General features: G+C 52.3%; 2 protein-coding genes across 3 annotated transcripts in view; one reads left to right on the top strand and one right to left on the bottom strand.

The window, feature by feature from the left end:
- MEX3A (mex-3 RNA binding family member A) overlaps window positions 1-15,936 on the top strand; it is a 42,992-nt gene that overhangs the window by 700 nt on the left and 26,356 nt on the right. Inside the window, exons 2-6 of the mRNA XM_011992834.1 lie at window positions 4,271-4,382; window positions 4,691-4,751; window positions 5,746-5,873; window positions 6,020-6,118; window positions 7,917-8,026. Of these exons, the coding sequence (XP_011848224.1) occupies window positions 4,271-4,382; window positions 4,691-4,751; window positions 5,746-5,873; window positions 6,020-6,118; window positions 7,917-8,026 (510 nt within the window). The remainder of the gene's footprint in view (window positions 1-4,270; window positions 4,383-4,690; window positions 4,752-5,745; window positions 5,874-6,019; window positions 6,119-7,916; window positions 8,027-15,936) is intronic.
- LMNA (lamin A/C) overlaps window positions 1-15,936 on the bottom strand; it is a 61,434-nt gene that overhangs the window by 31,045 nt on the left and 14,453 nt on the right. The gene's annotated exons all lie outside the window — the stretch shown is intronic.

Genomic DNA, 15,936 nt, shown 5'->3' with positions numbered 1-15,936 from the left:
GGCTAATTTTTGTATTTTTAGTAGAGACGAGGTTTCACCATGTTGGCCAGGCTGGTCTCGAACTCCTGACATCAAGTGATCCCCCGCCTTGCCTTAGCCTCCCAAAGTGTGAGATTACAGGCGCGAGCCACTGCACCAGGCCTGGGCACTTTATCTTGAAGACCAATGATCTTGGTGGGGGTGGGGGGGCTTCTCTGTGTTCTTATAGCATCCTGGTCTTCCCTCTGTGACACAGCAGGCACTCAGTGTTTCTATTCTTTTTTTTTCTTTTTTTTTTGAGATGGAGTCTTGCTCTGTTGCCCAGGCTGGAGTGCAGTGGCACGATCTCAGCTTACTGCAAACTCTGCCTTCCAGGTTCAAGCGATTTTCCTGCCTCAGCCTCCCGGGTTGCTGGGATTACGGGCACCCACCACCACACCCAGCTAATTTTTGTATTTTTAGTAGAGACGGGGTTTTACCATATTGGCCAGGCTGGTCTTGAACTCCTGACCTCAGCTGATCTGCCTGCCTTGGCCTCTCAAAGTGCTGGGATTACAGGCATGAGCCACCGCACCCAGCCTCTTTATTTTTTTAAGAGATGGGGTCCCGCTATGTTGCCCAGGTTGGTCTTGAACTCCTGGGGTCAAGTGATCCTCACCTCAGCCTCCCAAAGTGCTGGAATCACAGATGCCAGTCACCATGCCCAGCCCTCTCAGGGTTTCTTGGATAAACAAATGCATCTGGCCCTGCCAGTTTTCAGGCAGTGACTCTAGAGTTTTTGCATTTGTTTCTGCTTTAGTTTCATCATCTGCAAAATGAGGATGTGCAATAACTAAATAAGGTAACATATATTTCAAGGAGGGCTTCTTGGAGAAGGTAGATTTAGGGGCTTTACAGAGTTGCCTTATACATAGAGAATTCACTCGTTCAACAAATATTTACTGAACATTTACTATATACCAGGAACTATTCTAGACAACAGGGATACAGTGAATAAAACAGACAAAAATCCCTACCCTTATGGAGCTGACATTCCAGTGGAGGGAGACAGTCAATAAACCAAAGAAAAAGTTATAGTTTGTTAGAACATGGTAGGAGCTATGGAAATAAAAATGTAAAGCAGAGGCTGAGCATGGTGGCTCACGCCCATAATCCCAATGCTTTGGGAGTCTGAGACAGGCAGACTGCAGATTGTTTGAGCCCAGGAATTCAAGACCAGCCTGGCCAATATAGCGAAACCCCATCTCTAAAAAAAAAAAAAAATTAGCTGGGGGTGGTGGCACGTGCCTGTAGTCCCAGCTACCCAGGAGGCTAAGATGGGAGGATCACCTGAGCTTAGGAGGTCGAGGCTGCAGTGAGCTGTGATTGTACTACTACACTTCAGCCTGAGCAACAGAGTGAGACCCTATCTCAAAAAAAAGTTACATATATATGTGTATATATATATATACACACACACACATATACATACACATGCACACATTTAGCAGAATAGTGCTCACACAATGAATAACTTACATTTTAACAATCTTTATAGTTGTTGCATGTTTTCATACATTCTCAACTGGGTCCATAGAACAACCTGGAAATTATTTCCCTGCTTTGCAGGTGAGGCTGACTTTCCTAAAACTAGGTCTTAACAGGCCCAGTGCAGAACTGGGACCAGGTAGTCTAGTCTGGTCCAAATCCTGGACATGCTTCTCTGTCTTCTGCCACTTTGGCTGGAGGAAGTCTGTGCAGAGGTGCTGAAGTGGGAAAGAGCTGAGTGTGCTCTGACCTGCCGAGGGGCATGGGGAGCCACTAGAGATAAGGCTGGAAAAGTGGGAAGAGAGACGAGAAGGGAGAAGTGGGAGGTGGAGGCAGGGACCTGGTGCTAGGATGGGGCCTGAGGGAGAGGCTTCTAGCTTCCTGATAGGCCTTGAGGTCAAGGAGAGAAGGAAAGCATCAAGACTAGTGAAGAAAGGGTCAGAAGCACTGGCCTTGGCAAGAAATAAGCCAAACTAGGGTCGGGTGGGCTCAGCTGAGTGATGAAGCCAGGAGGGATTCCAGAAGCATGCTAATAATGATTAGTGCAAGGAATATTTATGGACTACCTTTATTATTAGGCACTAGGTACTTGCATTATTTTTTTTGGACCTATACAATAGCTCTATAAGGTAGATACTATTAATAGCCCTATTTTACAGATGAGGAAACTGAAGCCCAGAAACGTTAAATTATTCATTTAAGGTCAGGTTTCTCAACCTTGGCACTACTGAATTTGGGGCCAGATAATTCTTTATTGTCAGGAAAGGTTCTTTGTACTCTGAGATGGTTTGTAACATCCCTAGCCTCTCCCGACTTTTGGCCAGTAGCACCTCCCCTCCAGTTATGACAATCAAAAATATCTTCAGGCATTGCTTAACATCCCCTGGGGGATAAAATTACCCCCTATTGAGAATCACTTGTCTAAAGTCATATGGTTAGTAACAGAACTGGATTTTTTTTTTTTTTTTTGAGACGGAGTTTCGCTTGTTGCCCAGGCTGGAGTGCAATGGCATGATCTCAGCTCACTGCAACCTCCACCTCCTGAATTCAAGCGATTCTCCTGCCTCAGCCTCCTGAGTAGCTGGGACTACAACCATGTGCCACTACGCCCAGCTAATTTTTTTGTATTTTTAGTAGAGATGGGGTTTCACCATGTAACTTCTGACCTCAGGTGATTTGCTCGCCTCAGTCTCCCAAAGTGCTGGGATTACAGGAATGAGCTTCCACGCCCAGCCAGAACTGAAAATTTAATACGAGTTTGCCTGAATCGGAAAGCCAAGATCTTACCGTCAGGTGGCTAGAATCCTGGACAGGTAGGAGTCAGAGAAAGGCGACTCTTTGGAGGAGGGTCTGAGGAGGTGGAGGTGACTTGGAGATCCTAGGACATGGTTTGGGAATCTCTTTACAGTGAGTTCTTGAGAGAGGGTCTTATTCATCCTTTGACTACAGAGTATTAAACAACGATTAAAGTGCTAAGTCACTTGTGTGCAGGTGATAGTTATCACGTTGACAGTGGAAGAGTGTGCCCATTCTTTAAGTGGCTGCCACGTGCCAGGAACCAGGCTAGGGGCTATGTGGAGGTGATCCCATTTAATCTTCACCTCAGTCTTAAGAGGTAGATATTATTATCTGCATTTTATGTGTCAAGAACCCAAACTCCAGCTGGGAGCAGTGGCTCACACCTGTAATCTCAGCATTTTGGGAGGCTAAGGTGGGTGGATCACTTGAGGTCAGGAGTTCAAGGCCAGCCTGGCCAACATGGTAAAACTCGGTTTCTACCAAAAATACAAAAAAAAAAAAAAAAAAAAAAAATCAGCTGGGCGTGGTGGCATGCACCTGTAATCCCAGCTACTCAGGGAGCTGAGGCAGGAGATCAAGCCACTGCACTCCAGCCTGGGTGACAGAGTGAGACTCCGTCTCAAAAAAAAAAAAAAAACAAACAAACTCCACAAGGTTGAGTAATTGACCTGAGGTAGCACAGCTGAGTAGATTTCTTCTCACCCAGGCTCAGCAAGGGGAAATGAGGCAGGCTTATAGGTGATGGCGGGTGAGAAGCGGGCCCTTAGATGGAGCAAGTGAACGACAGCTATTTGTAAAGTCAGAGATCCCCCTCGCTCAAATGAAATCTCCCCCAAAAAGCACAATCTACTAAATGACAGGCAGAGCTTCTCTACTTAGGGAGCTTGAGGCCCCTGCCTCGTTGATCCCCCCAGCCCCGCTTCCAGGAGGCCCCTGGGCGCTGAGGAATAAGCCCCTTTCTTTATAAGTGGACTTCTGAGGCCAGAAGAGGAAAGATTTACCCAAAGTCACACAGACAGGCAGGGCCAAAACCTCCAAGACAGCACTCCAGCTCAGTGCCACGCTGCCACGGGAGACAGGGCAGCCACACTGGACAGATGACAAGGACCTGGTCCACTTAGGGACTGGCATGGGTTCCTGCAATGTGGGGAAGTGGCTGCTGGGCTCACTGAGCCAGCTGGGCTTGAGGGGCGACTGGATAATAAGTAGTAACTGAGCCCTCCCACCTGCCTAGGTCCCCCAGGTGACAAGCCTTTCACAATCAAGGTTACTACCTTAGCCTTCTCAAATTTCTTTGAGGTGCACAGGCAAGCGCCATTATCTGCATATAACAGCTGAGGAGACAAGAGGCTTGGGCAGGCTAACTGATTGTCTCCAGACCACACAGCTGATAAGTGACAGAAGCAGGCCCAAACCCCAGGTTTCTGCCTCCAGGTTAAATATACTCCCTCCCTCTTTGACCCAGATCCCAAGGAACCCAATCCAACAGCGGAATCCTACAGTCTCCCCAGGAGCTCCATTCCCGGCATTCCAAACCACCTCCCCCACCCAACCAGGCCCAAATCGCCACCCCACTTGTGAGTCTCAGGCTCCCTGAACTGTCACAATAGACACCAGACTATTGCCAGTCAAATAAATAGAAATCGGGCAGCAGGCAGAAGGAAATTCAGCAGAAATTCAGCAGTGACATCTCCTTCCTTTCTCTTGTCCATCCCCCAGCTTTGGCCCCTCACCATCTGGGGGAAGGTGTTAATGGGGGGACGGGGCGGGGCCCCAGAGGCGTGGGTGGGGCCATGTGGGCCGGCGGCGTCCCAGGCAAATCAGTAGGGGCGGGTAGTCGGACTGGACTCAGGCGGGGCTATTCTCCCCACTCCACACCCCGCAGCCTGGCAGCGAGGGCCTGACGGCTGCTGCTGACGCAGGCGGCTGCGTGTGGGCGGCCGCGTGTGAGTCTGTGTGTCTCTGTGTGTGCGCGGTTGCTGGGGCCTCCCCGGCCTCCTAAATGGGGGTTTCCTTTCCCTGTTGCCAAGGGAACAAACAGAAGCGCCACAACTCCAGGACTAGAGCTGGAGGAGAAGGCCCCCTCGCCACACGGCTCACGCCACTACACATTTCCAGGAAGTGAGGCGGAAAAGGATTCCCTTTCTCCCTTACCCCCATCCCGGTGTAAGACAAATGTCTGTGGAGTCTGAAGCTAGGGTGGGCAATTGCCCTGGGTTTGCCAGGGACCTAGGATAAGGGATTTTTTTTTTTTTTTTTTTTTTTTTTTTTTTGCTCTGTCTCCCAGGCTGGAGTGCAGTGGCGCGATCTCGGCTCAGTACAAGCCCCGCCTCCTAGATACATCTAGATGTGTATAAGAGACAGGTGCAGTGGCGCGATCTCGGCTCAGTACAAGCCCCGCCTCCCAGATTAACGCCATTCTCCTGCCTCAGCCTCCCTAGTAGCTGGGACTACAGGCGCCCGCCACCACGCCTGGCTATTTTTATTTTATTTTTTTGTATTTTTTGTACTTTTTTTTTTTTTTTAGTAGGACGGGGTTTCACCGTGTTAGCCAGGATGGTCTCAATCTGCTGACCTCGTGATCCGCCCGCCTCGGCCTCCCAAAGTGCTGGGATTACAGGCATGAGCCACCGCGCCCGGCCAGATAAGGGACTTTTAATGCTAATATAGGGACAGTTGTTCATTCAACCTGAAGTGCATACAATTTTGTGGGGAGGTCCTCTTTAAGAAATACAAAATGATCTTTTTGCAAATGTTATGGACATGGGATCGTGTGGAAAGTTTGGCAGGGCTCCTCTTGGGGCCTTGAAAGGGCCCATGCAACTGAGAGGCCCTGAAGCTTCACTTTCCTTTGCTGCATGGTGAATCCACCCCAGTCCACAGCCCATGCAGCCCCCACACTCCTCAAGGTCCCCTTTGAAGGCACTCCTCTGGCCTCAGGCCAGGGGGTCAACTGGGAAAGTGAACTCCCAGCCAGGAGGATGGTGGTGAATCTGCAGATTTCCTGGCAACTAGGGTGGAGCAAGGGGCACTCTCAGGAGGAGTGGGGAGGGGGGCTGCCAAGTAGGGTAAGGGGATGGCCGGGGTCTCCACCCTGTGGGATGGGGAAGGGACTGCACTTGGGCCAGCGTTTCATCATTCATTGCCTAGAAGTAGAACTTCTGAGCTGGGAGGAGTCTTAAGGCATCATGCAGCCCAACCACCTCTCTTCTAGATCCACATTAGTCCAACTCCCCAGATTCCCCTGTCCGCTATCCCTAAGCCAGCCCACAGGCCCGCCCCAGAGGAGCACCCCATTGGCCCTCTTTGCCGGGTGAGCTCAAACCTTGCACGGCACACCAAGAGCCCACCTCACTTTGGCCTTGACCTCTGAGGGGGCTCTCCATCAGTGACAGGTAATGAGAAAACCACTGGGGGAGGAGGGTGACAGGGGTCTGGCTGGGAAGGACAGGAAGACAGGACAGGAAGACAGGCTAAAGCTGGCATGCTCTCAGGTCCTGGCCCACTCAGGCTACCCAGGGAGGAGCTAAGGGGGCATCTGTTTCCTCTTGGCCACGGTCTCCTCAGTCCTACACCAGAGGAGGTGAAAATGGTGCTGGCTTCCTGATGCAGAGCTTCCTGGCCTGGGAATGCATTATGGGGTCCAGCAACACATTCTCATATGCCTTCTCTTCTCTCCCCTCGGAGCTTGGTGGAGCTAAGGTTTAGAGGTGGAGGGTGTGTTGGGGCTCACTGAGCACCAACCACGTACTAGGAGCTGTAGCCAGGCTGGGCTCCCAGCGAGATGTAATGGGGAAGAAGCAAAGGACCTGTGTGGCTTAGGGGGTGGGACCTCACTCAGGTCCCTTGGTGAATGGATCCAGGAGTGGAGGATGGACCAGAGAGACCTGGGCACAGAGGGTGAGTGGGGATGAAGGAGAGTAAAAGGGGGAAAGGGAGGAGGTTGGGGAGGAAGTCAACCATGAGGGAGGGGGTGAGGCCCACATTTAGAATCCAGGCCAGGGGGCTCTGGAAACAGAGGGGAGGCTCAGAAATTGAGGAGCGGGCAACTACCTCGGCTGACACCAGTGCTCCAGCCCCAGATCCTGTTGGGGCAAATATTTACCAGATGACAACAGTTGCTAAGCAAGGAGGAAGGAGGAGGGAGGCCAGTAGCTGCAGGCCCTTCCAGGCTCCTCCCCAACAAAAGCCAGCCTACACAGGCGTGAGCCACCTGCTCCCCACCCCAGCTGGGAGGCTGAGCTATACCCCTCCATACACGCACATCTTGGGATCATCCTGACCTCCGCCCCCCAACACGCCCAAGCTGGCAATACGCCAGAGGGCTGGGCTAGGCGAAATTAATCCCTGGGCTGCCAAGCCTTCCCTCTACTCTGGGACATCTCTTGGGGCTCAGACCTTGCAAAATGCCCCTTTCCCAAACCCTCCTTCAGTGGGGGCTGGGAATGGGGGAGCCAAGGAGTCTGGAAATGGTGAGGGAGGGTGCACTGAAGAATGGAGCCAGGATGTCCCAGGAACTGAGGCCGGGTTCGGGGAAGGAAAGCAGTGACTCCACTAGAGGCTTCGAAGGGGCAGGGAAGCAGGACTGGTGGAGCCAGAGAAGGGGGTCCAGAGGGCCACTCCCTACTCCGGTCCTTGCACAGTGGAGGGCCGTGAGGGATAAAGAAGGGGGAGGGTGGGGTATGTTCAAATGGAGCCAGATGTGGCCCTGTGATGTGGGCTGTTGCTGGCACAGGCACAGCAGGGGCAGGATGTGCCACTGCCGATGGAAAGGATTAGTCAGAAACTGGGAGGGGGCAGCCCCCGGAGAGGGGACAGAGGAGAGCTAGTCCAGGACCCCTTCCTCTTCCCCGCCCCAGTCAGGGCTTGCAAGGAGGGGTTGGCTAGGGGTATGTGCTGCCCTCCCATCTCCTCCTCAAGGGGGCCACTGTCTGCCCACCATCCTCAAGGTTCCCACCCATTTTCCTGGCTGAGCCTCAGCTACTCTATGCAAAATGGGGATCCTGGCACCCTCCCCACGGCTGTTAGAGGAGTCCCAGACAGAGGAAGTGTGAGGGCCCAGCACACAAGAGGGGTATACTGGGGATCCTCTTCCTTGGCGGCCTTATTAGGGTGAGGACCCTCCTCTGCAAGGCTTCTCCCTGGGGGTCGATCGCTGGCTTCTCATCCTCAGCCACAGGCCCTCTGGAAATTGGGATGCAGAGATGGGCGGGAAGGACTGGTAGGGAGGACACAAAGAGGAAGCTGCGGGGGTGGGAAGGAGGTTCCTAGAGCCCAGGGCTTCCTAGTGCCTATGGCGGTTCTCCAAGGTTGGAGGGTTGGCCAGAGCAGCTGTAGGGACAAAGTCCCCAGCTCAGCTGCAGCACCCATGGGTCCACTTTGAGGCAAGGATAGATGAGGGCTTGGCTGTGAAATGAAACTAGGGGAGAGATGGAAGCTGCACCACAAGGAGGGACTTCTCAGTGCCTCTGCAACAGCACAAGTCCCCAGGGAGAAGTGGGAAGAGATCCCAGGAAATAAGGCAGACCCGAAGGGTGGGCCGGGGCGCAGCAGTTACTGGAAGACCTATAGAAACAGCATGTGGGACCCTTGGAGAGCCAGGGCCAAGCTGGCAACCAAAAGACTGTTGTTTTCCAAACTCCCATCGGAAAGTTTGAAAAATACACATGGAAACGTGACTCACTGTCCCCTCCCCATGGCCCCCCTTTCCTGGTTTCTGTGATTTTTCTCCCAAGAGTTAATTCAAGTCACATTCCCACAGAAACCAAAGCTTAATGAGGGAGCACAAAGAGCCGGCTGCAGGAGGCCAGAGGCGCCCGGGAGGGGCTGGAAATGGAGATGAGCACTGGGTGGACCAGGGCCGACCGGGCTGTGGCGTTCTGCCCACTGTGGAACACCTCAGGTGGGGGAAAATTCAGCTCTCTCGAGGGTGGAGATGGAAGGGTTCATTCACACCACCTAAACCAAACCGTCTTGAAGACCCAGTTTTAAGGCAAGAATGAGCCCTTGGGTGCTCCCAGGCTTCTAACCAGAGGTGACAGAACCAGGACTGAAACCTGGGTGCGCTTGCCCTGCCTGGGTGTCTGCGGTATGTCAACTGCACCTTGCTGCCCTCTGTACCCCAGGCCCAGAGAACTTGCTGTCTGGCCTCTTACTCAGAATCCATTCATGGGGCCACAACTGAGGCTAGAAGTCCAGGATAGGGGAAGTGAGGAACACCCCTGAATTCACTCACCTCCACTCCACTGTCCCGCCCCCGTGTATCACGGAGCAGGTGCACAGGCACGTTCCTCCCTTTGGGCTGGAGAGCATCAAGGCCGGCCTGCCCCAAGAGGGTGTTTGTGAGCCAGGAATTCCCAGCCTGTCCCAGAGAGGCCAGGGAAGGTGAGGGCTTGGCACTGGGCCAAGGGTGAGTGGCCTTCCACTCTTAAGAATTCTTAGAAGAGGACCCCAAGTATTCCCAGGTCAGGAGTGATTCCTAAGCATCCATAACTCATCATCACTGCTTGGATATCTCAGATGGAGTTCACGTCTCCCAACACACAGCTCCACTATGCTCCTCCTTCCTCAGCCTCTCCTCCTTCATCTCCCTTGGCCAATGAGCCCCCAAGTCCTTGTGGTTCCTACCTCCAGAATTGTTATCTGTTCTATATACTACCTCCAACTCTCTGGTTTGCTCACCACCAACGCCCACCTAGGTAACTGCAGCAGCCTCCCAACCAGTCTCTCTGCCTCCACCCTTCCCTCTGCTCCTGTCCTTTCTCCTTCTCCTCTATAAACTATAGTGATTCCCTCCCTCCCTCCCTTCCTTCCTTCCTTCCTGGGTAACTGCGGCAGCCTCCCAACCAGTCTCTCTGCCTCCACCCTTGCCTCTGCTCCCATCGTTTCTCCTCCCCACAGTTATTCCCTCCCTCCCTCCCTCCCTTCCTTCCCTCCCTCCTTTTGAGACAGGATCCTGCTTTGTCATCCAGCAGGCTGGAGTGCATTGGTGCAATCACAGCTCACTGCAACCCAAAATTCCTGGGCTTAAGTGATCCTCCTGCCTCAGCCTCCTGAGTAGCTGGGACCAGGTTCATGCAACTGCACCCAACTAATTTTTTTATTTTTTTATTTTTTGTAGAGATGGGGTCTCACTTTGTTGCCCAGGCTGTTCTCGAACTGCTGGGCTCAAAGAGATCCTCCCACCTTGACCTCCTGAAAGTGCTGGGATTATAGGCATGAGCTGCCACGCCCAGCTCACAGTGACCTTTTCAAAACCAAAGCCTCATTTTCTTTCCAGAAGACTTTAAACTAACAGTGGCTCCACACTGTATTTAGGATAAGTCCAAATTCCTTGACCTGATTTGTAAAGCCCTCCGCGACCTGGGCTCTGCTTGCATCTCTAGCCTTATCTAAATTGCAGCAATCACAGTCTCTCTCATTGCTTCCTAATTTTTCCAGACATGGCACTTACTTTACCCTCTGATCAACTCCTACTCATCATCCAGGCTCAGCTAAAAGTGCCACTAAGTCTGGATGAAGCATCCCCACTCGCCACCAATATCCCTTGTCACACTGTCTGTGACATTGTCTGTGTATGTGTGCCTTCCCCCATTAGAGGGACTCCTCGAGGGTAGAGGCTGGGTGGATCTGGTGCTCTGCCAGCACCTGGCACAGTGCCTGGTGCACAGAAGGTTCTCAATACATATTTGAGTAGAGTATCCTCATTATAGCCCTGTCACCAACCAATACCCTCAACGTGCTCTACTCCTTCCTCTACTCTTCCCACACAGCTTACTCCTCAGCACCTCATTCTAAGCTCCCCTTCCTCCTGCAGGCCCCACCTTCACTGCCTCCCTTTGTCTGAGCTCCCTGTGCGCTGAGCTCCCTGTGTGCACTGCAACCAGGCCTCTCTCCAACCTAGCCTGGGGCACAGTCACACTAACAATAGTTAAGGAGAGCTACTGTTTACAGAGCACTCACCATGTGTCAGGACCTGTTCTAGGCTCTTTCCATTCCTTGGCTCATTTCATAACCAGCAGGAGCTATAAAAGGGGGTTGGCCCTATGACCTAACTTGTTTGATGGTTCATGACAGGTCCCTCCAGGAGATTATTAACTCCATAGTCATCATGTGTAAAGGAGATGGGGTATGCGCTAGGCCTCAATAAAAGTTTATCAAGGGAAGGAACAATATAATTGCTTCCCTTTATAGCAGGTCCTACCACTAGTAAAACATTATGTCTGGGCAGCCCTGGGAGGTGAGCATGGCAAGGTCATTATTCTCATTTTATGGAGGAGAACTCCCTCTAAAAGTGGGGAGGGACCTGCTTCCAGCCACACTGGTGGTAATGAGCTCTATTCCAAAGTGTAGCACCTCCAGGGCTATGCAGAGGGGTCCTGGGTGGTATGTGACAGGGAGGTGCTGTGCCAGGCTGGATAGAGCCCTTCCAGACCATTCATCCAGTGATCTCAGCCCTCACTGGGCATCAACATTGCTTGGAGAAAGGGGGCTTTCAAAACTGTCAATGCCCAAAGTCTTGGATATTTTGATTCAGTAATTGATCTGAGATGACACATGGGCATTTTTCTTTCTCTTTCTTTTTTTTTTTTTGTCACCCAAGCTGGAGTGCAGTGGCACGATCTCAGCTCACTGCAGCCTCTGCCTCCTGAGCTCAAGCAATTCTGCCTCAGCCTCCTGAGTAGCTGAGATTACAGCACTACGCCTGGCTAATTTTTGTATTTTCAGTGGAGCCTGTAGGGTTTTTGCCATGTTGGCCAGGCTGGTCTTGAACTCCCAAGCTCAGGTGATCCACCTCCTCAGCCTCCCAAAGTGCTGTGATTACGGGCGTGAGCCACTGTCCCTAGCCTAAATTATTTTTTAGAAATGGGGTCTTGGCCGGGCGCGGTGGCTCACGCCTGTAATCCCAGCACTTTGGGAGGCCGAGGCGGGTGGATCACAAGGTCAGGAGATAGAGATCACGGTGAAACCCGGTCTCTACTAAAAATACAAAAAATTAGCCGGGCGCGGTGGTGGGCATCTGTAGTCCCAGATACTCCCGGGAGGCGGAGCTTGCAGTGAGCCGAGATCGCGCCACTGCACTCCAGCACTCCAGCCTGGGGGACAGAGCGAGACTCTGTCTCAAAAAAAAAAAAAAAAAAAAAGAGACTCCGTCTCAAAAAAAAAAAAAAAAAGAAGAAATGGGGTCTTATTCTGTTGTCCCTTACTGCAGCCTTAAACTCCTGGGCTCAAGCAATCCTCCTGCCTCAGCCTCATGCGTAGCTAGGATGGAACTTTTATTATCAGTTCCATTTTACAGGTGAGAAAACAAAGTACGAAGGGTCCAATGTTGCACAATTAATAAATGGTGAAGCTGGGATTCAAACCCTAGAGACCTAGCTTCAAAGGCCACATTCTGAACCTGGACTCCATAGCTGTCAACCCCAAAGTTGCAAAGGAGCCAGTGGTAGAGCTAGGCCCAGAATGTAAGTCTCCTCTGGGCAGAAACGTCAGAGAGTCAGTGAAAGTGAGTAAACCAAGGTCAGAAAAGCCACAATCCAGGCCTAGAAGCCTAGTAGCTCCTAGGAGCTAAGGAGCTAAGGCCTAATTGCTAAGGAGAGGGCTCCAGGGCCCTCTCCTTCAAAGGGGAGGAAGGGGCTGACAGTGGGGAAGCCTTTGCCTGCCTGCCTCCCTCCCTGCCAAAGGGGAGCCCTGACCAGCCCCAGCTGAGTTGTCACCTCCCTGTGCTAATTGATGCAGCCTCCTAATTGCCCATCACAAGGAGGCAATTAAGCCCCGATTAGAAAGCCAGAGCTAATTAGTGCTCAGCTTCCCACAGCCTCTGGGTACCCCAGGGGTCTACAGGAACCTGCTGCCCACCCCCAGGGAGGAGAACTGTTGCTTGTATCAAGCATACTGGAAGTTTATGTTCCTCCCTTTCTCTCCCAAGGATGGGGGTGGGAGGTGTGAGCATCTTGGCTTACCCCTTACCTTTGCACTGCAGGGTAGCTCTATCTCTCAGTCCCACTAGACATGACTTGCCTTCCCTGACAACTGACAACATTCATGTCACCCCACAGTTCACAAGTACTCCCCCACCACCCCCTCCATCCTCCCTACAAGCCTGCAGGTAGGGTATCCTGAGTTATCACTGGGGCTCAGAAAAGGTAAGTGATGTGTCTGGGATCACGCAGCCCATTTTGATCACAGATCTTGTACTCCTAACTTACATATGTGAGAAGTCCTTCCCATGATCTCACCTCACTTATTCCTATGTAACATGGTAGACAGTTGGGCCGAGTTGTGTACCTTCTTTTCACATGGCATTTTAGGCTAGGTTATCCCATTTCATCTGTCTCACTCCATCTGTTTATCTACCTGACTCCCATCCCGAGAACTCAATGCCCATTTCAAGAAGTCCTTTCTGGGATTATAGAACCTGAAGTCTGCGGACAGGGAATCTAGTTCACTCTTCCATTAACTCGCTCTGTCACCTCAGAAAAATTGCTCCCCTTCTATGAGCCTCGGTTTTCACACCTTCAAAATAAGAGAACCAGACTGGAAGATTTCTAAGGTCTTTCCAACCTCCATCCCTTCTACTACAAGGGAATAGATGATGAGGGCCTGAACTACCCTCTTGCATGCTATCAAGGCCTGGGGTGAGATGGGCATACCCCTCTTGTACTGAAATTGTGTGGGCCCCAAAGCTGAACAAGAATGAAACTATCCTGACAGGGACTAAGAGAGGCTGGGAACTCCCAGGCTATAGCAGAAGCTGGAGGATGGGGTGATGATGGTGGGTGGTGTAGACATGATGATCACACACACACACGCACACGCACCCCTGTCCCTAGGACCAGGGCAGAGAGAAAATGGTGGGGGAGCCGCCATCCAGTTGGATGGAATGGAACCGGGGCCTACTCTCTTGGGTTTGGAAGAGAGTGAGAGGTAGGCTGGCTGCCCAGGTTCTGGCCCATATTAGGCCATGCAGTTTGCCAGCTTCCCTCATCAGTGTTGGGTTCACATAGGGCAAGGCAGGCAGGGAGGCTAGGGGACTTGGGGTCCATCTCCTCTGGGGTCTGAACCATCCTCTAACTCCCATGCTCCTGCTCCTCCTTTTCTGCTTTCTGGGCCTTCCCAAGCATGGTAAAGAGTCAGGCTAGCCTGGGTTCCAATCCTGGCTCTGCCACTCATGTCCTGCCCATGGCACCATGGGCCAGGCTGAGAGTTTCCTCTTTGGTAAAACAGGGATACCAGTCATTCTATAGGGCTGTCGTGAGCAATAAGTGATATGTGCATGTACAGCATGGAGCAAAGCGCCTGCCCCTTATTGGGGCTCAGTTCTGCCATCCCTCAGTTTCCCTGCCAGTACCTGGCAGAGATCCAGGGCCTGGGCTGGGGGAATGCATGCTCAGCAGCGAGAAGGAGCCACAAGGCATCCGGTCCCCAGCACCAGGTCCCTCTGCAGCCTTCCCTTTCCTGTGGTGAATCACTGCTCGCGGGCCATGGGGACCCAGGAGTCCCCAGCTTGCCACAAACACTACCATTGTCATGGAAACCAGGCCTCCCCTTCCTCTCTCGCTGATTGATTTCACCGCAGCTTCTCCCACATTGTGTCTGGTTCCTAGATCTCAGCTTTTGACTCACTGACTGACTTCACCGCCTCTCATTTCATGTCCTCAAGAGAATAGCAGCCTCATCAGGACCCCCAACCCCTCAGGCCAGTCCCTTTCCCTGGTGGCCACCACTTCCTTCCCTGCCATGTTAGGCTGGACATCCCCTAGGAAAACATCTTTCTGGGAGTGGTGAGCGAGAGTCTGCCCCGGAGCCCCAGGGCCTGGAACTTCGCCCAGGCCTCAGGATCCCATCTCTCCTGCCCCAGCAGAGAATCCTCATCGCCCAGGCATGAGATGAGCAAGCGCAAGGGAGGTGGCCACGGGGAGAGACCGACAGGCGCTGGCGCCACCTGCTGGCCCAGCGGAGACCAGCCCCACCTTCTCCTTCCCTGTGGGTACGTCCAGGCTAGTCCTGAGTGGCAGGAGGCCCTGACTGTGTCCTTCCAGAGGAGACAGTCGTCCACATTATTCATTCACAGATATTTACTCAGTGCCATCTGGGTGCCAAAGACAGCTTTCATCTTCATGGAAAAAGTAATTAATGTGTGATGAGTGCCTCCAAACGCCGAGGAGCAGAGAACCCAGCACCTAACCCAGTCTGCGGTTGTGTGGCAGGCCTGTCTGAGGAAGGGATGATTAAGCTGAGTCCTGGATAAGAATCACCAACATTTATTAAGCACTTTCTGTGTACTAGACAGTATGTCAGTACTTTACATGTCTCTTCCCACTAACTGCACAACGATCCCATGAGGTAACTGCTACTATTAGCTTCACTTTATAGATGGGAAAACAGGTTCAGAGATGTGCAGCAATTTGCACAGGGCTCACAGGTACTACACAGGGCACTGCCACCCACCTACAGGATCCTGCTTGAATAGCCAGGCAGAAGGGGAGAAGCAAGTGTGTTCCAGGCAGAGGAAATGGAGTGGGGAGCCCCTGGCTGTGCAGACACAGGAGGACAGATGGGTAAAGAAGACCAAAAAGGAACACCCAGGAAGGTGGAGACAAGCCAGGGAGAAAATCAAGAATTCCGAGGGAAAGGAGGCATGTGTTGGGTCAGAGGTCAAAAGCAAAGCAACGTAAAAGCTGAGACTAGACTCAGCATCACTCTCAGGGAGCCCTGGGCAGTGTGGGAAGGTGGGGAGCAGAAACACAGGAGGCCAGAGTAGATCACACCTCTGCTCAAGTCTCAGTGCCAGGGCTGGAGCCAATCCATAGCCCCTGAGTAGTCTGTGAAGGCCGCCTGGGAGAGACATGCACAGTTACGCACCTGGGAGGGCACGCAAGTGCCTCTAGGATATGGGCAATAAGTTGAACCAGGCAGCCTGAGTGTAACTCTCTAGGTTCTGAGACTGAACACAAGAATTAATTAGAAGTATGGGGAGGTAACAGAGTGGGGAGCAGCCTGACCTCTAACCCCCAGACTCCTGGGGGAGCTGGAAGAGGGCCTAGTACAAGGATGTTGGCATTAGAAGTGTCTTGGATGCCGGGTGCAGTGGTTCACACCTGTAATTCCAGCACTTTGGGAGTCCGAGGC

The sequence above is a fragment of the Mandrillus leucophaeus genome, unplaced genomic scaffold (genome assembly GCF_000951045.1).
Source record: "Mandrillus leucophaeus isolate KB7577 unplaced genomic scaffold, Mleu.le_1.0 Scaffold418, whole genome shotgun sequence".
Lineage (NCBI taxonomy): Eukaryota > Metazoa > Chordata > Mammalia > Primates > Cercopithecidae > Mandrillus > Mandrillus leucophaeus.
Note: the sequence above shows the minus strand (reverse complement) of the source record. Positions and strands in the feature narration are given on the sequence as shown.